At 40.3% G+C, this 24,373-nt stretch overlaps 2 protein-coding genes across 3 annotated transcripts; one reads left to right on the top strand and one right to left on the bottom strand.

Moving 5' to 3' along the window:
- Positions 1-418: 418 nt before the first annotated feature.
- vkorc1l1 (vitamin K epoxide reductase complex, subunit 1-like 1) lies at positions 419-9,646 on the top strand. Its single transcript, XM_046038927.1, has 3 exons — positions 419-680; positions 2,976-3,085; positions 5,144-9,646. Exons 1-3 carry the CDS (start codon positions 487-489, stop codon positions 5,368-5,370), a joined length of 531 nt encoding a protein of 176 aa, XP_045894883.1. The 5' UTR covers positions 419-486; the 3' UTR covers positions 5,371-9,646.
- A 2,149-nt stretch (positions 9,647-11,795) lies between these two features.
- gusb (glucuronidase, beta) lies at positions 11,796-20,694 on the bottom strand. 2 transcript variants are annotated; one of them, XM_046040620.1, is made up of 12 exons: positions 20,436-20,692; positions 19,858-20,043; positions 19,598-19,779; positions 17,888-18,030; positions 17,495-17,682; positions 17,015-17,167; positions 16,652-16,830; positions 15,924-16,070; positions 15,560-15,644; positions 13,805-13,981; positions 13,481-13,616; positions 11,796-12,726 (listed from the first exon to the last, which is right to left on the bottom strand). In XM_046040620.1, the coding sequence occupies exons 1-12, from the start codon at positions 20,649-20,651 to the stop codon at positions 12,575-12,577; spliced, it is 1,944 nt and encodes a 647-aa protein (XP_045896576.1). In that variant the 5' UTR covers positions 20,652-20,692; the 3' UTR covers positions 11,796-12,574. The 2 variants fall into 2 exon arrangements, with proteins under 2 accessions (XP_045896576.1, XP_045896577.1); XM_046040621.1 differs by lacking the exon at positions 11,796-12,726 and adding an exon at positions 12,876-13,384 and having other exon boundaries at positions 13,431-13,616; positions 20,436-20,694.
- Positions 20,695-24,373: the final 3,679 nt, after the last annotated feature.

The raw sequence follows: 24,373 nt of genomic DNA on the forward strand, positions 1-24,373 counted from the left end.
CCTTTGCATTGTCAAAATCAGTAGTGAATATTTATTCTAATATCCTCTTGATTTGTTCACGTCTCAGGAACAAGTGTATCACTAATCTGAGCCCTTAAATGTTCCAAGTGACACCCTTGGAAGTGTGTATGACAAAATAAACAACATTCATATCAAATCAATGTGTAGCATTAAATTTGTTGTAGTAACAATGTTGCAAACGCGTAATTATTTTTGAGGAAGTACGTTTTGGGGATTTTAGAGTGTGTATCCATTCATTCATTGCGCGCTGTTATGAGTGACCCAGAGATGTTTGCTGACATTTTAGATGATTAAAGGTAAGTGTGTCAGCACAGAAGGCCGTGGTCAGAGTGTGTTTACAGTGTTTTGTCCCTGCGCACCGCGGCCCGCCCCTCACGGTGTGGCGCGTCCTGACGTTTTTCCACGTCGCAGTTGTGTCAGGCGGCCTCGCTGCGTGTGTGTGCGTGTCTCCAGCTAGGCCAGAGAATGATGGCGGCGCCCGTCCTGAGAGTGTCCACCCCTCGGTGGGAAAGAATAGCTAGGCTTCTTGTTTGCCTGCTGGGCATACTGTTGTCTCTATATGCCTTTCACGTCGAGAGGGAAAAGGCTCGGGATCCGAGTTATAAGGCTATGTGCGACGTCAGCAGCTCCATCAGCTGTTCAAAAGTGTTCAGCTCAAGGTAATTTGAATTCAGCAAAGAGCGCTCAATGAAGCTGCTATTGTGGCAATCTGGGAAGGGCTGCGCGGTTCAAACTGTCAGATGCTCTCAGTTAGCTAACATTTGCCGGCTGCCCGCTACCACAAAGGCTACTGCAAACTATGACTGCTGGAGTGCTTAGAGCTGGCTGCTAGTTAAATAACCTGCCTGAAATAAGTAAACTTTTAGCTCATCATGCAATAAGCACATCATTAGCTATCAAGCTCGATGAAGCTAACTACGCTAACTGTTAGCTAACGCATCCCATTTCTTAACGTAATACTTCTTAGCCAGTTAGCTATCAACAGAGAGCGTTGCACAGTTATCATCTGAAAGGTTGCTTATTGCTAATGTTGACTGACCGCACTGGATGCTCTCAGAGAACTTGTGTAACGTTACGGGCAACACATCTGAAACACCAACTTTAGCACGAAAGTTGACGATAGCTTCGTCAGACTACCGTTATTGTTGTGCTTGTTGTCGCCGGATGAAGCCATTCATTACGCCGACCACAAACTAGGATAGTTGGTGGTTAGCTGGCTAAATGTTGATCAGTTCGGGGTAACGCAACTTTTTAACCTACTAGCTAGCGCTCACTTTAGCTGCCATGCTAATGTCAACGGGTGTCCGTCAGTCCAGGGGGTTAAACCCGACACCCTTGCTACCTAAAGGGACAGAGCACAAAACTGCTCCAGAGGTCAGTGGAGGGGACTGTCCCAGTGTTGGCAACCGTAACGTTTCACTGCTGCTCACCATCACACATTGTTACCAGACAGATCAATTGATAGTCTGCACAGATAAAATCTGCTGCTGCTGGAGTTTTACTGTAGCTGTTTGTAGTTGGGTTTACTCACAAAGATAAGAGATCACACTTGTGTAAAGCCAGTTTTGTGAAGTTGCCATACCAGCTTCACTGCATGCATTCAGCTATTTATTAAGTTAACCCCACCCCACAGACTCTCACATAATGAGATCCTTTGCAGGCCCTGAACAAATGCTGGCAGCAAAACTAGAATGCAAGTTGATATATTACATATTTGTAAGATGAGTGAGCCAATTATCTGCCTAAAATCTAAAACAGGCTGGGAACCATCAGTTGTGACTTTATGTCTTCAGAAATAGTAAAGGTATGACTGAATGAAAGACATAATTTCCATCCAAACGAAGAATCCTAGCGTTTTCCACTTCAGTCTAAACATTGGTTTTAGGCAGTCTAATCTCTAATGCCATCAAGGGCTATAAAGTCATTACCATTTATTTGAATATAGGAACTTCATATTGTATCTGATAAGTTTAATTGCTTGTTTTGTGCATTCCTGAAATGCTTATCTGTTTAAGATAAAGCCTTGAAACATTAGCCAGAATGCCCCCCCCACACACACACACACATTTTGTCAATTCAGTTACTCTGACGCACAATTGGGCATGTGGTTGTGGTAAAGGAGAAGGAATAAAACAAAGGTCTGAGTTACTGAACCAGCCTCTTCTCTCTATGCGCCTGCTGTATAGTAAAAGATGAGACACTTAAACATAATAAGAATATAATAAGGGATATTGAGTTACTGAATAGTGATATACCCGTCTCGTACACACAAGTATGTAAATAGTCCAGTTTGCATTCATGTGTTTTTGAAAATGCTGGAACTTGCTCATTGATTTATTGGAAGTCTTTTTTTTTTTTAAATAAAAAGTCATATGGCAGTAGTACCTGAGGAAGCACTACAGAGCAGAAAGACAGTTTCAGGCCATGTGATAAAGAGTTATATGTTTACTGAACTGAAGTGAAATGACTGTTTTGACACTAAGCGAAATGACTGCACATCTGTCTTATCTTTTAGTGTGCAGGATGTTGTGGTTTTCTTTAGAAAAAGATTACCACAAATAGAAACGTAACAAGATATTAGAACACTTCACCTCGGACTCTAAAAAAACTGTGATGTTTTATGATTTTGTTTCATGTTGCTGACAAACAATTAATCGAGGAAGTAATCAGCAGATTCGTTGATAATGAAAATAATCGTTTGTTGCAGCTCTAGTTCACTGAACACTTTTCTATAAATTATAATTCGCCTCTCTTAAAACAATATTGTGCTAAACGACCTGGGTCTAAATGTGGTACACAGTTTTTTAAATCTGATCTCCGGTCATTTAGTCCGACTCGTTGGGTTTTCATTTTCCTCAGCTGTGATCCAGTTTGTTGAGTTTGCGGCAGTTTTCTTCTGTACTCAGTAATAAAGTCGTAACTGCCTTCTTTGCTGATGTGTTTGTGTGCTTTAGGTGGGGTAGAGGATTTGGACTCTTGGGCTCCATTTTTGGAAATGACAGTGCACTGAACCAACCCAACAGTGTGTACGGCATTGGCTTTTATGCCTTTCAGCTTCTACTGGGTAAGATGTTGTTTTATTCAGGGGGATCTGCCAGTATTGCAAATTCAGGTGACTAGGCTCCCCGGCAATTGCATTAGCAACTAGTGCTGACTCAACACATTGCCTTCCTCTGTCATGGCTATATTTGACTAAATCTGACTCGCATGACACTGACATCATATTTAGTGGCCATTTATACATATGAGTATATTGTTAAACAGGAGGCTCATACTTTTTGAAGCTCATCCTCCTGAACTTTTTGGACTTAATTCTAACTAATTTCTACTAAGACTGCAGAGATAACATACTAGTGTAGTAACAGTATGAATAAACATGTTGATCGAAGGGTCCTTATTGCTGTTCTACAGATAGTGGCTTCATTCTTTAAAGTTTGATTCTCGTTAATGCTGTTTGTCCTAGTCTGATTGCGACACTGACAGTTCAGCGTGATCATACATATTTCTCCTCATGTGGCTTGTTTTAACTTGAAGTTGCCCCCCCCCCCCCCCTCCGGTTACCGTCACATTCTCCTCCACAGTACATTGATGATGTTGCCGACTCAGTCATGCTGGTTTGACATGTTCGCCTGCCGAGTGGCCTGAGGCCCGCCTGGCCACCTGGCACTGGCACAGAACAAGAGGTCCTTTTAGCCACAGCGGTTACCACTCATTTGACTAACACAATAGCAGCCCAGTTAAGCCAAACTGCCACAGAGGTCATGATTTCCATATTAAAGGCAAGATCACTCAGTTTCTGAACATTCATTATTCTCATGACCTTGGTGGACCGTCCCAATATTTCTGAGTAGGCATGACTCAAGAATCTGTACAACCAAGGTTTTAATCTGTGATTAATGCCAGTGTACAGCATGGGACTACTTTTAAAAGGGACTTCACTTTAGACTGACGTGTTCTTATCCACTTGAATTTAATGCTATAGTTGTTCCCTTTCTCATTATAGTTGTCCTTTATTGTGATTGAATTTTATGAAGAGAATAGGGGTGGGTAATATGGATAAAGTCCTCCATAATGCTATATGTTATTTTGTATCACAATATGGAAAAAATATTGGGATGTTGTATATTTTCTGGAAAATGAATTGAGAAACTTTTAATGCACTGAACAAAATTATAAACACATCACTTTTGTTTTTGCCCCAATTCATCACGAGCTGAACTCAAAGATCTAACTATCTCACTAACACAGATTTTGACAGATTTGTGAACAATATTTGAGAGAAATACCTTTTGTGTACATAGAGAGAGTCTTAGATCTTTGAGTTCAGCTCATGATGAATGGGGGCAAAAACAAAAGTGTTGCGTTTATAATTTTGTTCCTCTCCTGGGCTGCCACAACTTCATAAATGTATAGTGATTGATGTTACCACCTGTATGACAGTGGTGGAAGAAGTTCTCAGATGTTTCACTGAAGTAAAATTAGCAATGCCACATTGTAAAAATACTTTTTACAGTTTAAAGTCCTGGAGTCAAAATCTTACAGAAGTAAAAGTAGTCATTATGCAGAATACAGAGTAAACGTACTTTCCACCACTGGACTCACTGAACTGTGAGTCGTCACAGGCCTCAGACCATCTGTGTGGCTCGAGCACATGCAGACAAACCAGAAACTGTTCAGCTGGGTATTTTTACAGGAAGAGAAACCTGGACCTTTAACATTTCAGCTTAGGTGTTGCACAGCCAACCTTTTCGGAAGGATGGATAAATCAGAATGAAAGGGAAGACCTGCCTTATGACGGGGTACGCAAGATAATCTTTGTAGACTAAAAGAATCCTCATCTGTTGTTTAGCAGTAATTTGTTACAAACCTAAGGAAATATCACAAGCTTAGACACTTAGAGAAAATATGACTGCACCTCATGTGACAGTACAGTAATGTGACCAGTCTATTCAGTGTTTAAGCTGAATGACATCACAGGGATACCGATAGCATAAATAGAAAACTGTCTTGAGACTGAAAGCTCTGAGAAAAGAGCAAGAGACTCTTCAGGTTGTTTGTGTTTTCCAAGGTTGTGTCTTTTATGGTCATTTGCCTAAGCTTTAGTTTTTGTTTCTTGCCATAGGAATGACTGTCAGTGCAATGGCCGCCCTTATTCTCATGACGACATCCATCTTGTCTGTGGTGGGTTCGCTCTACCTGGGCTACATCCTCTACTTTGTCCTAAAGGACTTCTGCTTCATCTGCATCACCACATATGCGCTGAACTTCATTCTCTTTATTCTCAACTACAAGCGACTGGTTTACTTGAATGAGGCCTGGAAGCAGCAGCTCCAGGCTAAGCAGGACTAAGCTGTTGAGAGCGGCAAGGAAAATATGACAAACAAACAACAACAAAAAAAGAAATGTGACCTCTGAACATTTGACTTGCCACCAGGAGACCTTGCTTCCAAACAATGTTTATTCTGCTGTGTGTTCAAAAAAAAAAAAGAAAAAAAGAAGAAATTTAACTTAAATGTTGGGCCTGACATCTCGATGTTGCAAACACAGAAGGATCTGTAAGTGAAAGATTTTCTTTTTAATTTTTTTTTTCCTTGTTTGACATTGTACTCACTTAAGGAAGGGGCTGGCTGTGTGAGTGTGTATGGGGGGAAACACATCAACCCACGCACGCAGAGGCACAACGCCACAATACAGAACGATGGAGGACAGCTCTCTTTTGAACAAAACGGATCGCAGAATGGAAGAAAAACAGGACATTACAGGGGTTTACTTGAAATGGTTAGAAAGGTCCTATTACTGCACAGCAGATCTGCACTATAACTCATAACCGAATGATGGGTCCCAAAATTAGAAAAACACTCATTAGGTTATCGTAAAGTTTGCAGATAAGGTTCTATGGCATGGTGGGAGGGGGAGAGGGGGTGCAAATGATTAACATTTATACAGACTAGTTTTTTTTTTTCATGTTTACACTTTGTAGTATGTTTCTTTTTAAAGAGGACCACTAATAATAAACACAGGACAATGTGAGATATTGTGTGTAGATCAGTCAGATTGTTTTTGTTTTTGCAATTCTGTAAATAGCTGCTGAGCAATATTCCAGGCTAGATTGTGATTTAGTGTTGACACAAACCTTTTAAGGAAAAACAAACAAAAAAACACCAACAAAACCGGAGAAGACATCAGTAAATGTGGAACAAAAAGTGATCGAGGTCACATCCGGGTGGATGAGTCTGAAGATGGGCTTGGGACATCTCCCATCCTGTGAATCCTGGTCAGGCATGCAGTTCAGAGTTGTGTGGATTTCTTTGTTGCAAGTGGTTAATGTTTCATCTGAAGCCACCGACACGAGTCTATAGGATACCTTCACTAAGTTTGCATAAAGGCACTCTCTTGTTTTGGTTATTGTGTGAAAAGCATTCCTGACCACCACACAAGTGGGATCCATAAAGACTTATGTGCCTAAAGGAGTGTTAAGTTGAATTAACTTTTTTTTTTGGGTAACTGTTGGGGGGGGTTAATGTCATGTTAACACCAGTTTTGCTCATTGTTTTATTGTCAGAGGTCCAAGGCTTTATTTTTATGATCACACTTTTGTAAATTAAGATACCAGTGAAGTGTTTCTCCCTCCCTAAAAGAGTCTCATGAGGTAGCAAAGGCTGCTGCACTGTGATTGTCTGTGAGTGTGAGTGGCCTGGTGGCAGAAGCATCTCTTATCTTGCTGGTTCAGTCGCGTAAACGACGCTCATCTGGCTTCTGTTCACTGTTCAGCCTGTAAACATTTCATGTCAATTGAACAGTAACGGCGATCTTGCCGAGCTGAGTTACACTTCAGTTTGCAGGATGTCAACAAAAGATGGGAAATGTCGTGCTTGTTGACATGAGTGGCAGAAGCGCAACAAGGTGCAAGATTCTGTAAGAAAACACAACAGTATGTTAAGCCATATGTGGAGTTTGTGGGATTTTTGCTCCAGAAGGAAAGAAATGCAGGTCGCTGAACTAAGACGAACAGCTGCAGACACTGGAGCTCTTCGTGAAGTGGTTGATCTAACCTAGCAAGGTTTGTAAAGAGTGAGAGAGATCACAGTATGGGAAAAGAAACCACAGCTTGTTGTGACTGTGCTAGAAATCCACAGTTTTGTCAGTTCAGTTCAACACAGAGCAGGACCATTGTCTCTTTTCCATCCAGAATCTACTAAAGTACCCTTCTTGTCAGACGCATGGCACACTATCTCCTGGCTTTAAGCATATGTTGGCCATCGGACAATCTTACCCACAATGTCAGAGATGTAGAACAGTCGTTGTAATAAACTGTAATAATGTGATTCATCTGTGGTGTCAAACCAGCTTGTTAATAGTTTCCATCACTGCTAGTCTCCATGCCCTTTCATGTTAAATGGAATTCAAGTTCTCCTTGACAGTTTTTGTGTAGGGTGAGGGTTTTTTAAAGTATTGATGAAAAGCAGCCAGGAAAGAAGACATCCTTTTTGTGATAACATGAAGCCATCGGTTGTGTATAAAAATGAAAATTGAGATACTCTTCCCCCCTCCGCCAAGACATTGTTGAAGTGAAATTGTTGTCTGTTCATGCATGTTATAACCACTTTACTAGGCTGTGTTACGTCACTGTTACGCATTTTCCAAAGTATAACGTGTGTTGTATATTTGGAATAGTTTACCCTATGTTCCAGGCAGTTTCCATTCATTTCACTATGGGGTGATACAGACTTTAAGACACACATCCATCACTTGATCTTCACAGTGAAGATAATATACATGCTCACTATGTCAATATTTGTCCTTTGGTTTGAGGAACAACAGTATAATTGGTTAATGTGATGCAATTTGGCAGCCTACTAGGCACATCTAGACTTCAGTTTCACTCCGATGGATATCCTAACTTATAACACTATTCCACCGATTTACCTACAGCATTTTATTAATTGATGCAGCAAAACCAGAGGCATCGTCTTTATTATTTCATGCATTCTTCTTTGTCAAAATCTGGCACCTACATTACCCACAATGCAACTCGACTGCCAACAGTTCAGTTGGAGACGGGTGTGTCATGCTAATGTAGCCTCGAGTCTCAAGCAGAGATGAATCTGGTGAGCTCACTTAAAGTGAGAAAAATCTGGGCGTTAACACATGCAGTAGTTCTCCCAAACACCTTTAAATAGACTCTTTGATGTTTAAAATCAGGGGAGGTCCCCTTTTAAGCAAATTTCCAATCTTTGCCAGTAGATTGTCATGCGGAAAAGAATGGGAACGAATGGCTGCCTGGAGGAGAGACACTATGGTTTGCTTTGGAAAATAATTGGCAGTTCTGTTGGTGTGATTGGTAGTAAACTGGCAGAAACATGCAAGCACCAGTGCGGTCGGTTTAACAAACTGTATGGTAGAATGATTTCAATGTTTGCATCATTCCTTAGCATGTCATCTTTAAGATCTTCTACAGTATTGCCTTGTCACACTTACATCAGGTTCATTTTCATCTCAGCTCAGAATGAGATGAACAACCATTTTTCTAGGAAAGACTGTGTTCTTACATATAAGACAAATGTATGGATTCACTTACACAAGTTCAAACTTTTTAGTTAGAGAAGTCAAACCGACTTAACTTGCAACAACTATTGGTCTGACAAGTGGTCTGACAACTGACAAGTGTACAGTGGGTAGCCTATTATAACGTTCATGATTCCTGTCATATGCAAGCCTATTACACTAGTTGTGTGCAGTTACTTTAAAGAAATGGGTGAGGAGTTTGGATGTTGTGTGAAAAGTTTGAAATCACTGGCCAGTATAAAAGGATCACCATGTTGTGTGATGATTTTAATGTATAAAGGAGGACAAAATGATGGATACCGCATTCTCATGAATATTCATTTAGGCCCTGAGGTATAACTGCCATCTTAGTTGCATCACCAATGCCAACAAAAGTGCCTTCTGTTTGATCACTAGGCCTTGAGCCAAAGACGAGCAACAGTAATAGCCTTGTAAAATGAAGAGTGGTAACTGTAACAGGCACTTCTGCTTGCCTTCCTTAACATAATCTGATAAATTGGTAATTCCCAAAGATTTGATATCCAGTATCAGTGTAAAAATCCATTCAGAAATTGCCAGACAAAACACCCTGTCAAATCAATGGCCATTCCTTTTTTCCTTCCTTACCTCCATTATATAATTATCATCTTAATTATGTCTAGCTAGAACATGTTTGTTAGCTAAGAATACACTCTGTTTAAACTACATGATTGTAATGTTCTCTCCATGATTAATTATGCCCTTTAGCCGTGTAGACTGTTAACATTCTGGGTTATTTTAGTTTTTAAAAAGTCGAGGGGTTGGAGGGCTAGGAATCCATGTGTCAGCATCAAATGTTTATTACATTTCTTTGTGGAGGAAAACTTAACTGGGTTTGCTTCTGTATTGCCAAATATGTTTTAAAATGCTGTATTTTCTTACATGGAAAAGTGTTACATGAATGGTAGGAGGGTGCAAAAATCTTCTGTTTAAATCCAGCTTACCTTAAGGGAAAACTGTGGAAAAGGTTGACATGAGAACATTTTTTAATTGTGTCATTGTCATGTGGAAATGATCTACCATTAAAACATTCCCTCTGAAACTACCTGCCACTGGAATTTATTTATCTATTAAGGATTTTTAGTACTTAATTTCCTCATTGGTGTTACTGTCCCTCAGTTGCAGCTCAGCCAGGAAATACCATCTGGGGAAGTGCAAGGTGGGAATTCTGTACCAAAAAGACTGACCTTGGAAGATGCCAACTTGATTTTATCAACGTACACTGCTGAAGCCCCATATTCACTTTGATGGGCAACAAAATCCACAGTGCCCTGTCTGTGCAAAAATTTTATTGTAACAATTGGAAGCATGTTAGGAAGGGATCTTATAGTGAATCTCTCCTTTTTAACAGCGGTTTCAATTTTTGGGCCGATTTCCAAGTTGTTAAAATAACTACATTTGTTAAAGCTATTAAGTATTGCACTTCATAAAGTAGGGGTACTAGCAAGAGAAAGAAGGAAAAGACAAAAAAACATCCTATAGTTTCCATAATGCGAATTAGTGTTGTAGAACTCGACCGGTCTCGGACTCGACCGCATTTGTACTCTGTCTAGAACATTGAGGACTCGGGATTTTATTTCAAGACCAGTCAAGACCATAACTTTGGGAATATCAATAAATTGCTTTTGCATCGTCTGGTTTATTTGCCAACATCCTAACTCTGATTGGATGTAAGACGCATTGCTTCAAATGTAACAAATAACGCTCATTAAAAATGTGTTGTTACCATTAACGACCGTCTCCCCTCCCCGCGATGGTCAGCATGGAAAAGTAGTGTTGAATAAAGATGTTTAAGTTGATTTCAGCTCTTAGTGTTTGTATGTGGGGTCAATTTCAGAAGTACCTATGTCATACCACATTTTATTGTGTGTCATGTAATGTGGGGAACTGGTCTTAATCTTGACTTGGTCTCGGGTTGGGCGGTCTTGGCTACAACACTAATGCAAATTCATAGTGTTTTTAAAAATCTCCAGAGCAATCTCCTCATGATAATAGAGTGAACTTCATGTGATAAATTGGTGGAGTGCCCATTCTAAGAAAAGATCCCCCCCCCAAAACATTAAAAAGGTAGCTTATGTTACTTTTTACACCGAACTTTGTATGGCATGATAAAAATCAGTATTTGAACTTATACAGTATCTTCCCAGTTGCTGAGTCAACGGTGTCTAAACTTTGAGGGTCGAATGCGGATCAGTCATATCTGGCTGATACACATGTCTGTTTAATAAGGTCGGTATCAGTGTTGATACAGATTCAGTTTATTGGATTAGTTTAAATGCTTCAAGGAAGCAGTTTAAAGAGTAGTGTGTTTAATGACACCAGTTGTGCAACAGTTAACAGCAACTACAGTTGGATCGGATCCAAAAGAGCATTACAAATACAAAAGCAGAGTCTAAATATTCAGTATTTGTCCAGCTGTAACACAAAGGTCAATCGTGTGATGAGGGTACAGGCACTGATAGTGAGACGTCTGACTAAAGTCACGCCACCATCTACAATCAACACATCACTTAACCCTTTAGGTGGTGACTTATGAGCACTGCACGAAGACTGCAAAGCCCACTTCAATGTGCTCTACAAAACGACAAAAGTCATGTTGAAAATTTTGGGAATGATTGGAGGAAAAGTTTTTTGCAGGTTTTGTCTTTAATACATGGATTCATAGCAAAATGATTTGTTCTTGATTTTCATATATAAAAATAAAACACTTGAAATTAGAGTCAGCATTGTAATTCACATTAAGAACTTTTATCCTTAAAAATGTCAGATTGATTGCACAATGACTCAACACAGCTCTTTCAAACTACTAAAATACTATTTTATGCACTTATTTTAGAAAATGCGACCTAAAGTCTGTATCAGAATATCCTGTAACAGCTAAAGTAGTATTTACACCTTCCCTCAGGTGTACCCGAATGAAACTATCACAATTATAATCATTATAAAATGTCAATTGTGTCATTGTTGGAGGCACTAGAGGGTAATTTTTAAATGTTCTGAAAGTGTTGTAAAACCCCCCAGACAATAGTGTCAGTGGTTTCGTCATAATTGCAGAAAACAGTTATAACATTGCTGAATTGTTTTTTGACCTTATGTATACTGAAAGTAATGGTTCAAAGGAATTGACCCCTTGCTAAGCCACACCCCCCATAGTTACTGTTGCAAGGTCTGACAAACTGGCGGACCCGTCAGACTTTTAGCACGGCGCTGCCACTGTTTATTACTGCACTCCCTGGATAAATATTGTCTAACTTTTGGAAAAAGCGATCTCAGAAAGACACATACAGTTTTGCTGTTGTATTATGCATTTGAAGGCTGTCAAACGACATGAAAAAAAAATAAAATAAAAAAAAGATAGAAGCTAATGCCTACCAATCACAGAATAAAAGTGAACCACCGCATTACCTGTATTGAGACAAAAGACAACGATATTAAGACTAAGATTAACACTGCTCCTGTACAGTTGGGTAGGTCTCTGTTCACAATTACAAATCATTGAAAAGCAGAATAGGGTTATATAACATTACATTCAGTAGTAAGTTAGCCAGAGTTAGCCAACTAACATTACATTAAGAACAACCCACAGCCACATTTTCCGGAATTTGTTTTAGGTTTTGGAAAGTGAATAAATCGTACTTCTCTTCTCACCCTCTCGGGGTAGCGACTAATTAGTGAAAGTGCCCCAGGAACAGCTTTGACCAAATCTTGGAAAAAAAATAAATAACAGCAAAACACATCTTACATACAAGTCAATGGAGCGCAGCCATGAAACTGTCGGACCTCAGTTAGAGTGAGTCCTATACTGCGCTGTGATTGGCCAGTTGCATATTCGGGGTGTGGCTTACCAAAGGGTCAGTTCTATATGTGCTTCAGGAAACTGCCTCTAGAATCAACAGAATTTCACTTTTCCATAAGACAGTGTTTACACGCCTGTAGCCTGTTCTGGCCAGGGTGCACCCTGTGACGGGTGTCAGAATGAGCACGGGTACTTTGTCCAAGGAGGTAGTGTGCCGGTTTCATTGGCCAGTCGCCAATACCTCTCCTTCAGGATGAATGCTGCTGCTTTAGGCTGCCTTTGCCTGGTGAAAACGCCCTTCTTGTTCCCCACCACACGGAATATCCCTGCAGACACAAGAGGGATCAACAAGAACTGCGTCATGCACAGGGCACAAAAACACAGGAGCCATTTGTCAGGTCAATATGCAGGTTTTATTATTTTTTATTAAAAAGTCATTTCTAGAGCTGCTGCCCTTGGAAAGCCATCCACTGGCGCCTCTGGGAATTGAGCTCTTCATTATACAAAATTATATTTTTATTATTTTAAATGTAAATTTATTTTTATTCGGTTTCACTCAATTCTGGTCCGTGTCATGTTGCCGCCACCACCACCTGTCAGCTAGTAATTATACTTGTATGCACTATAGTCGCTGTTAGGACATCCTACACAGCGGTGTTAGCAAAATAAGCAGCCAGAAGGTTATATGACAGCGAGCATCAGCCCCACGATAGTGTCCCTATACAGTCCACCTGTAGGCTCCTCTCAGCACAGGGTGTTCAGTGCCAGCAGTGTTTTTTTTTTTTTAACGATGTAATGCGTGCATCGGACTTCAGTGTCAGACTTTTATAAGTAGGTGTCTGAAGTTAATTACGAAACATTTTGGCATCTTCTCTGGCGCTTTGCTAGATGGTAGCTCTCTAGGTAACCGCATAGCTCGCCATTACCTAAAAATGGCCAAGTCTCTCACAATAACTGAACCCTCAGTAGGCTGTAGTCATGGAGGGAAATAAAAAAAATCAGAATTTACTCAGCATACTAACAGGAGCAGCGGATAAACAGGGAGGTTACACAGGTTGTGGTGATGTGCAGCTGCAGTACCTTGTACAGTCATGAAGTCAGCAAAGTTCCAGATGAGTTCACCAATGACATACTGCTTCCTCTTCTGGTCGAACACGCTGTGGTAGTTCTGCAGAAGTACCTTCTGGTACTCCTCAGTGAACATCACGGGTGGATCCTGGAGAGTGAAAAGACAACTTCTTACCCCTGACATTAACAGGTTTCTGGGAAAATGCAGACATAGGGAGGCTGAGGTTTAGCAAAATCAGAAATTTATCTCAGCCTCAGGACGCAAAAAAATAAATAAAACGTGCTGGTGCACTAAAGTCAGGTAATGTCATGTACTGCATGTGTGTGAATCCTCACATTGTGAAGCCCGGGCACAGCATCTGCTCCATATTCACTCTGGATGATGGGTTTCTGGTACTTTCCATACCAGTTTTCAAACTCAGTGTTGAGCTGGATGGAGATGACCTCCAAGTGGCCTGGATCATGGTACCAGGAGAAGTAACTGTTTACACAGATTACATCCACATAGGGAGCCTAGGGACAAGATAAAGACAAAATATGACTTGAATAGATACTCTTTCCTTCAGTTAATCACAATGTGATCGGTTTTATGAACATAAATTACAAGGAAATGATCATAAACCCTTTTTGTAGATTCATTTAATTCATTCATAAAAATCAAGCAAGACATTTTATAATAGGAGGCAATTGTATTTTATGAGGCAAATTACGAACCATTATAAGTGAATGTTGGAGTCGTATTTACCATCTTTTCCAGTATTAGGAACTATGGGGTAGCAGAATTGAAAACTGAATTCAGAAGTACTCTATTCACCCAGGCAGAGGCCTTTACGAAATTTGTTGCTGCAGGTCGTCACTAACTACACCCTGACCTCACAGCACAGAAATGTTAATTATGAGCCATGTCAACCACTTAGTTTGACACTAGGCCAACAAGAGTTTCAGAATACAAACAGATGAACTTCTGAAGATTTTTGCTCAGGCACTTTATCAGGTCCATACAAAAAAAAAAAAAGCCATTATGTTAATATACAAGAATCAGGGGTCTTGCAGCACAAAAGCTTCCCCCACAAATAAAATCTACCCATCTACAGTCCCCTCCAAAAGTATTGGAACGGTAAAGTATATTCCTTTGTTTTTGTTGTTCACTGAAGACATTTTGGTAGAAGATCAAAAGGAGTAGGAGACAAGAGTTCAGAATTTCAGCTCTCATTTCCTGGTATTCACATCTAGATGTGTTAAACAACTTAGGACATATCACTGACAAAATCTGATCCAATCACTAACACACACAAACTAAATTAGGGGGAAAATTGGTGTGATCAAGCATATGTTAAAATTATCTTTAAGTGTTTTGCTGCTCTTTCTTGGTTGGAAGTTTCAAGTCTGTTTCACCTCTGATCACAGCCAGCATCAGTGATGGGTGGGATTGGGTGTGGCTAGTAGTGTACTCTGTTGCACTTGTAACCCAACAGTGATGTCACTGTGTACTGACACACCCTGGAGTAGCCTACACATCTACATCACTGCAGCAAGGTGAGAGGTTGGCAAAAACAGATTTTCAGTGGGTGTTAAGTTACTCTTCAAATAACACAATATAAACTTAATACTTCTAGTGCAAAAAATATAAACTTGCATAAACATGACAAATAATCAATGTGGTGTTCATTTTGGCATATTGTTGATATACCTCTTAAACCCTAGTCCTATCCCCAGGAAGAAAAGCCTGAAATAGCAAACCCAAAATGAATCAGGTATATATGCGTATTTCTGATCTGGTTTGATAGGTCAGAAGCTAAGGAATATGAATCCAGGTAAGACACAGTTCATATTTGTAAATGTTTTAATATACGCTTGTTTTAACTGTTCTCAGTTTGTTCCGTGAGTTTTGGTTGTTAAACTGCGAGATGATCGAAGCGCTGTGACTGCAGGCATGCACCGTGTTCAGACAGAATGCGGTTTGCTACACGTCTGTTTGGTGTTGGTGGGTGTGTAGCATGAATATGTTGCTATAATGTTAGCATGCCCACATACGGTGTTTGTGCACAAGAGGTGTTTGGGCTTTAGCAAGCGTGTACTGTAAAAACTCACCCCTTTATCTTTGGCATAGTTACTGTCTGTGATATAAGTGACGGGCCGGGTAGGGTCCAGAGCTTTGGTGTGTTCTATCAGTGTCCTGTAACAAAAACAAAAAGCAGGGGAAACTTCTTTAGTCTGTTACACTTAGCCAGACACCCCCCCCACGATCCCACATATCAGAGTAAAGGGATAGGCTGTGAGTGAGAAAGTAGTATTTCTCCTACAGACATTGTAAAGTTTCAGAAAATTTGGGGCTTTCAGGGACATCCTGGTAGCCCAGTTCTTGTCCATCTCTATCAAATAAAGTTAAAAATGCCCCTCCGTATGAATACATAGTGGGTTAGAGTGGAATCCTTCCAAAATGACCAGCACTCACTTGAAATAGAATTCAGCAGGGTGCATCTCTGAAGCCGGCTCATTGGCTACTGACCACATGACCACAGAGGGATGGTTCTTGTCCCGACGTACGAGCTCGTCCATGACAGCCAGGTGATGCTTCAGGGAGGCGTTTCCAAAATTGCGACTACATCGGCGAGGCACAAAAAGGACACATTTCAGGTAACCCGGTCTCAAAACAGCCTACAAGATAAAGCTAACCCTCGATCTACATCTGTATGCAAGATCAGTGAGGATTCACCTGACAACTGTTCTGTTTGTCAGAAACCGATATAAAGAAAGTTAAATTCTGATTCACTGTCCTCCATGAAAAACTGTTCTACAAGCAGAATAGTTTGTATGCATTGTATTTATCATTTAGAATTCCTAAACCTAAAAGGACTGGCTCACAAGTCCATCTTCAAAAGGTTAAAATATCAAGTCTATCGCAATGCAATACTCATAATACTCTATTTCGTCCCTATAAAGTTTGATACCCGATTAATTTCACAAACTCAGGCGGCTGAAGCGTCAAATTTATATTGCATTATTGCACAGAACAAGGACTGTGGAGTTTGTCCCATCCATGTTGTTTTCAGCAGTGGTAATGGACACCACGCTGCAAGTCTGTCCTCATACACTGACCCACAGTGAGGTGGTCATGCTGTTGAGCGCTCTGAAACCTGAAACACACCCAAAGGTCACGAAGAAGTGAGCTGTGATGCTTACATGTCTTTGATGCCCACCCCCGGGCACTCGTCTATCACCACGATGCCATGGCGGTCACACATCTGCATGATCTCCTCAGCATAGGGGTAGTGGCTGGTGCGGAACGAGTTGGCGCCCAACCACTTCAATAAGTTAAAGTCCTTGACAATCAAGGGCCAGTCAAGGCCTTTACCTCGAATCTACAAACACAAGAAAAGGAGGATGGGATTACTGAACTGCTTCTACTTTCTCTTTTTTTTTTAAATATACACTCGATTTCTGTCTGAGCTAGGGGAAAGCTCTGTAAATGTTACAACAGATTTGCTGCTTCAAAGCTAAGTGAGATTTTTGGTGAAAGGTTTGCTTCCCTCTAGTGGTACTCACATCAGCGTCCTCGTGTTTATTGACCCCATGGAAATAGAAGGGCTTGTTGTTGATGAGGAACTGGGTGCTGGAAACGTTGACTGTGCGGATGCCGACTGGTAAAGTATACACATCCTCATTTGTTGATATCCCATTGGCCGATAATAAGCGAACCTAGATATTAGTGTAGATGTCAGCAACATTTCTTTCCTTGCATCTTGTTCAGCAGATATAAATATAAGATGTTGTGCTGTAAACCCACATGAAGAAAAGTGAAGGGCAATTAAAACTATAAACTAGTTAAATTCAGCCAGCAAATGATTCCAGCTTCCTGGTCTCATAAACAAGATAGCTGCTGTTCTCCTGGGGGGCTCTAGATGCACTTCATTCTCTCCACTACTCTCTGGCAACCAGACATGCACCCCCATTTAGGGGCATTGCTTATGTGGCCAACATCAGAAACCTTGTCACTTTGACATGTATGTAAACATCTTGTCTTACCTCCAAAGAATAAAGATAACCTGGATTCTGGTGCATCAAATATGGCCACCACAGCTTGACATCTACTACTTTGAGGACTCCAGATGGCTTGCAGGAGGAGGCCACAGAGTAGCCATCTTTGTCTATCAAACTGATGTTCAGGGTGGCAGTGGCCGCACCTTGGACTGATATGTTGTATAGGACTAGACCTGAAAAAACAGGGCAAAAAAACTAATAAAAAACAACACTCTGAACAATGTAACATAAAAAGACAGGAACCAGAAAACAGTCTCTTCGCTCAATAAAGCTGCATGTGATGAACTACCAGTTTACTCTCCAATAAATGCTTTGGTCGCAGACTGCCAGTGATGATCTGAAACTGATTGAATTAATGGTTTCATTGTATTCATTTACCGGTGTTATCCAAGAAGTCAGTCACCACAGTGATGTCATCCACATAAGCCTTAGGGGTAGTATACAGCAATACGGGGCGATGTATGCCAGCGTAGTTGAAGAAATCAAAGAAGATGTTTTGCACAAAAAAACCATCAGGGTACCTGTTGAGCAATTACATTTCCTCATTATCCGAATCCTCACTAAGGGTATACATTTTAATCCCGCCCAAATATTACAGCAAACTAGAAAAGGCTAGATTCTCAGATTAAAAGATGCTGGAATTAGCAAATTTAGTCAAAAACAGAAAACTGTCAATGACTTCCGTGTTTTCATTATGGAGCAATGGGAATATCTCAACGTGTCAGGAAGAGCATATCTTGAAAATATAAGTGAATGCACAACTGAGCTTTGGAAGTGTCTTCATAAACAACTTGACGCAATTTGTTTTCTGAATTGAAATTACTTATTATTAACAACTTTATTTGCCGCAACAGTTTAATTAAGGAAGAATAAAGTACTGTGCGAGAGGACCTGAACACATCTGGCCCTGTGAAGGTCCCCCCCCCCAACAGCAGTTTAAGTTGTGAAAGGAGCTGAAGTGTCACCTGTAAGCACCAGCTGAACTGTAAACAATACAACTGAATTGACAGTTGAAGCTTAAGTGCTCAAAAGCAGCTGTATTTTCTTACAATTCATCACAGTCCAAGTAAAACTAATGAAAGCAGTTGAAGGGTCACATGCTGTGCAAGACTGAATTCAGACCATATCGGGCATTGCAGAAATTAGAGCAGGGTTGTGTGGCATATGGGTGTGCTTGTGCTGAGAAACAAAAGAACGTTTTATTTCTCGCTACCGGCACTCCCTCTCCTCATTTACTGACTAGGTCGCTCGCCAACTGCTGTCTCTATCAAACAAATGAACACAAGCCAAAGGAGGCTTCATGGTATCACCATTTCTCAGCCTAGACTGCAAGCAAGGCACAGGTCGCTGCGTTTTTAGTTGGCATCCCCTGTGGCCCTCACGGCTGCAGCCTAAACAAACGGTACATGTGGTGTACTTGTATAACGCCTTTCTAGTCTTCCGACCACTCAAAGCGCTTTTACACTACGTCCCATTCACCCACAGTCGTGCACTGATGGCAGAGGTTAAGGTGCCAACTGCTCATCAGAAACAGAAATTAACATTCACAGCTATTTGGGGCTCGTATCTTGCACAAGAACAACAAGGCCAATGTTCCAATTAGTGGGCCCCATTGCAAATCGAATTTCCCCTTCAGGGACAATAAAGATTGAATTGAATTGCAAGTCAACGGGAGGATCTGCATTTTTGCCACAACACCTGGTTTGGTCTGAATTCAGCCGAAGGCGTGAGAACATCTGATAGATCAGTTGATGTGCAAGTCATGAAAGCACTTGAAGGCGCCGTTAGAAATAAGCGGTTCTTCGGGATTTAACCCAGAGCAATATAAAATGTTAAAATCTGTAACTGGTTGAAAAATCCTACAATTTCTCTAAAACTGAAAATTTTTTAAAGTAAAAAAGTGTTGTGCTTTGCTTGGGTAGCTTGAAAAAACATGTAGGTTTGAAGATTCTGCCCATTGATTCCCATTTCTAAAAAGTCGGGCGAAACAAGAACATTTTTAAAACTATGTATTATTTCAAAACAAATCAAAGTTAGTGTACTTCAGCGAATGAATTTAAGCTTTCGTATCAAGTCGGATGATGTTACTTGGTGGGGTCGTTCAGGTACTGGATGTTTCCTGGAGGAAGAGTCTCCAGAGTCAGAGTGTTGTTGACAGCGATGGTGATCCTGCATGCATTCGATGGGTCGTTGCGAATAAGACTGCCTATCTCAGCCTCAAAGGGAAGATGGCCACCTTCATGCTCTGTCACTTTCACCCCGTTCACCCACTGCAAGAGGTAAAGACAATGACTCCATCAAAGGTGTGTGTCGGTAAGTGATGCCGATGGCTTGTTTGTGATACTCACCACTACTGAATAATAGTGAGCACTTCCCACTCTCAGAACCACTCTTTTTCCTTCATCAGCGACCCAGCGGACAGGCACCACCACCTCTCGTTCGTACCACACCCAGCCAATGAAATCTCTCAGTGTGGGGTCCTGGGTGATGTCATTGTAGCTGGCGGGAACTGGCATGTCAATCACAGGGCCAGTCTAGGAAAAATTAAACTTCAATGAGAAAAAGACAGTGGATCTGCTCTACTAAACTCTAGTGAGTTTATAGTAACTAAATTACTCTATTTAGATGATAATCAAAACTAACAATATCACCATGTAGAATATGGTGTTAATGATGATTTTACTTGGCTGAATCATCGATAAGGACTCCACAAGATAAATCTGAGGGGTCACTAAATGATTAAGGACTAGGAAAGAGAAATATATATCTGCACAATTGTGTACATCTCTGACTGACAGTATGTACCCTATTACAGATTACTGCCAGTGATTATGATTCGATTGGATACATTAGATGAAGGAAACACTTTAACTGTCAAACAAGTGACCTGCTTTATTTAGCCAAAGTTGTTGTTAGCCCTGCTCACCTCTGCCAGGCGACGTTTGTACCATGCACTCTCGAAGCCCTGGTTCCTCTTTGGGGACTTGTCAGCCCTGAAGCTCCACACCCCGTTCAGCTCCTTCACCTCTCTGGAGGAAGACTCTCGGGGGAAGAGCATGCCGGCGTCCAGCAGGCAGACCGCGTCAAACACGGCAAACAGTCCCAAAACCCGAAGCACCCCGAGCCTCCCACTTAGGACCATCCTGACACTACAGTCCAACGTTGCTCACCAGGAAAGTAGCTCCGCGGTTTTTATTGCTGATTCGGTCACATGATGTATTCCGTTGTCACGTGACGGCTTAGCGTTTGACTTGCCTTCACGTGCCTTCGGTTACTGTCGGAAATGTCTCGATTAATAGATGAACTGAAAATGGTTTATCTTATGTAACGGTTCGGAATGTTAGTCACCTTTGGATAACCTTCTACCTGGGAATAAGTTATGGTAGTAATATCACTACCCATTAACTAGCTTGCGTAATGAGCACGCTGTGGACTTTTTTTTTTTTTAAAATGACTTTATTGAGAATGTCAGCACATACATACAACATATAAAGACATAACGTTACAACATTTCATTGTCCAGGGGTACAAAAATAATTTAACATTCATGAAGGCTTTCTGACGAAACAAAGTCCAGGTTATAGCACAGAGTTGGGTTCTTGAGTTCCAATATCAGCCACTTCCATTAGGTCATAAGTGTTGAATAGTTGTACAGTCCTTTGAGCTTTGTAGTTTTTTAAATATTTTATGGAGACTATATGCATGTAGTTCACTTATAAAGACAGGGAAGAATGGTTTATAACCAGTAAATGTACATTTGTGGATATGGTACTTGGCAAGGAATAATAACAGATTTGTTATGAAATATGGATCTTTTTTATCCTCCCTGAAATCAGAAACACCAAAGAAAACATCCTTAAAACAAAAAGAAACATTAGGAATGAGATTAGCCTGAATGAACTCCCACATGTCTGACCAGAATTTCTCAGTGTGACAATGGTTCCAAAATAAGCGGGAAACATTTTCCTCTGCAGCTTTACAGAATGAACACTCAGTACCAATATTCAGTTTATATCTTTTAAAGAAAGATTTTACTGGGTAGAACTGGTGAATCAATTTAAATGAAACTTCTCATTTTATTAGTGAGCAAATATTTAAAAGTAAATGACCACTCTTTATCCCAAGGGACACACTGTAAGAAATTGCTGTAAAATAATGGGTGATTTTGTACAGTAATGCACCGTTATTTGTAATTACAGTTGAATACTGTAAATGTTGATGGTGATGCCTTTGAGGGAAAAAGATATTAACAGCAAGCTAATGTACAATGTCACGGTATAATACAGTATTTCTTGTTTTGTAGCTCAAGTCCGCCCATAACTCATCTGCTTTCTTCCTTGCCTACACACCATTATCCATCCCGCTCTTGTGGCTTATTTAGTCTTATCAAAGTCAGCATTGCCCTGTTATGATATTTCGTGTTGATTTTATCAATTGTAAAAGACTAAAGCATTAAAAAAGTGAAACTTACTGCTTGACATTAGCCTACTTTGTGTTAACCCATGTTGCAAGCTTGCATGCACACAAAACACAGAGCCTAAACACAGAAACTGCTATACTGTATACATTTACTATCTGCATGCTAAAATATAGCGTAATGCACCAGATAGATATATAGAGATATATATAGAGAAAAGTCATTAGGGATCCAAGCGGTGAAGCAAATTTCCACCCACTACTCAGGCAAAAAAGAATTCAATCATAGACCTCATGGTGGCACTATAACAATCAACTTTTGCAATTTTTCTCGAAAACGGCTTCGTTTAGAGTCAAACTTCTTTCATCATTTTAATCTTTAAGACTTTTTATTACTTTTCTCTAAAACCTATTTTTGCAAACTATTCCCAGACGGTTTCGCCAATCGACCTAGAAGTTTGGCAGGATCATCTACGGATGTCACTGATCAAATGTTATCAAAAGAATTTTGATACATCAATCTGTTTTTTTTCCCATAAATTTTTTTTTGTGTATTTATGTACAATTTTACATAAATGCCCGTAAATCAAAATTGGCTTAAGCTATTGTCACCAAACTTGACACGTCTGTTCAGATGATCGGTCCAAGCTTCGCTGAGCAGTCCTGGGATATTCTTCCACTGTGGGGCACTACTCCTGCAAAAAGTTTAACATCATAATTTGCTGCATGGATTTGTACAAAGGGCGGCGCGGTGATGCAGTGGTTAGCACTGTCGCCTCACAGCAAGAAGGTTGCCCCGGCCTTTTAGTGTGGAGTTTGCATGTTCTCCCCGTGTCCGTGTGGCTTCTCTCTGGGTGCTCTGGCTTCCTCCTACCATCCAAAGACTATAGGTTAATTGGTGTCTCCAAAATTGTCCTTTGGTGTGAATGTGAGTGTGAGTGGTTGTCTGTCTATGTGTAGCCCTGCAAAATTCGGTTTGTACGATCCAGGGTCACTACTCAGTTGATGCATAAAATTTGATAATGACTGCTCAAAGTGCGCGTGACTTTTTTTACAAGAAATGTAAATTTCTAGACAATTCTCATTTCAAACTTCAAAAAAATCTAAGAAAATCACTCTAGAGAGCGGAAATTTTTTCTGCACATCCACTGATATGTGACAAATGTTTGTCTCACTGCAACCTATGGTCAATTCAGAAGTCAGTCCTCTATATTATATGCTAAATCAAATTACATCTATATATCCACAAGTCTTTCATCAAACACTACCAACATCAACATAGACATTCTCTGGATGGCCGATATCAAGTGTCGCAAAGGATTTTTAGATTGGTCTAACAGTGAGTCTGCAGTGATATTCAGTATCTTGCTTTAACTTGTACAGTATACAACATTTTCTTTTTTGCTCAGTTTTGGATTAAATACCATCAAAATAATTGAAACACACTCAAAACAAGCAGAATGGTGTGTGACTTTTTTCAGAATTTTTTGTTATGAGAACGTGTGTGGAAACTGCATCTCATCAGCTCAGTCAGTAAGTCACGTACAGTGGGAATGTGTAGTTCCAGGGTTCAAATCCTCAGGTGACCGAGGCAGACTTGCTGACCATAGGGTTGTTCAGATCATAGTGAGTCTAAGGTCTCTATTTTATTTGGATCGAGTGACACTTTCTTCTTAATTTTCACTGCTTAAAATTGTTTGTGCAGCTTAAACTTTAAACCTTGGAAACACAAAATTTTGCTTGTGGGTTGAACATTTCACCCAGTAGTCAGGTACATATAATGACACTCTCTGATCTCAAGGTGATGCTGTAAAAATCAAGTTTGCGTCTCCCCAATTATGTCAAAGTCCAAATTCTTTCATCACTTTAATCTCTTAAGCCATCTGCACGACTTGCTTGGATCCCGACCATTTATTTTATTTATTTATTATTAAGATCCTCATTAGCTGTAGCCAAAACTACAGCTATTCTTCCCAACACCAAACTCTATACAGTGTAATACAAAATTACAGAAAATCACACACACTAACACGACCAACCATACACAATCACAATACAACACACTACATAACCCAGCTCTCATCAGTAAAAATCACTCAACAGAACAAACAGAAGAAAAAGAAAATAAGAAAAACTTTTATCTAGACAATACATTGCTCTGCATTGGCAAGCTGTTTTGCCAGGAGATACTGTTTCAATGACATTTTAAAGCTATTTTTACTGCTCTCCAGAATAATATGCTCGGCAGAGTGTTCCATGCAACCATAGCCCTATAGATTACAGTTTTCTTCATCATACTGGTTTTCGTTTTGGGTAGTGTAAATCTACCCTCAGTAGCGTGCCTGGTGTAATAGTCATGCACATCAGAGCTCCAACATAACTGTCCATGTACAGTAATACCCTTGGTAATTTAGTAACTGAAATCTTTTTAATAAAACAAAGCAAAGA

This window comes from Micropterus dolomieu, linkage group LG23 (assembly GCF_021292245.1).
Source record: "Micropterus dolomieu isolate WLL.071019.BEF.003 ecotype Adirondacks linkage group LG23, ASM2129224v1, whole genome shotgun sequence".
Lineage (NCBI taxonomy): Eukaryota > Metazoa > Chordata > Actinopteri > Centrarchiformes > Centrarchidae > Micropterus > Micropterus dolomieu.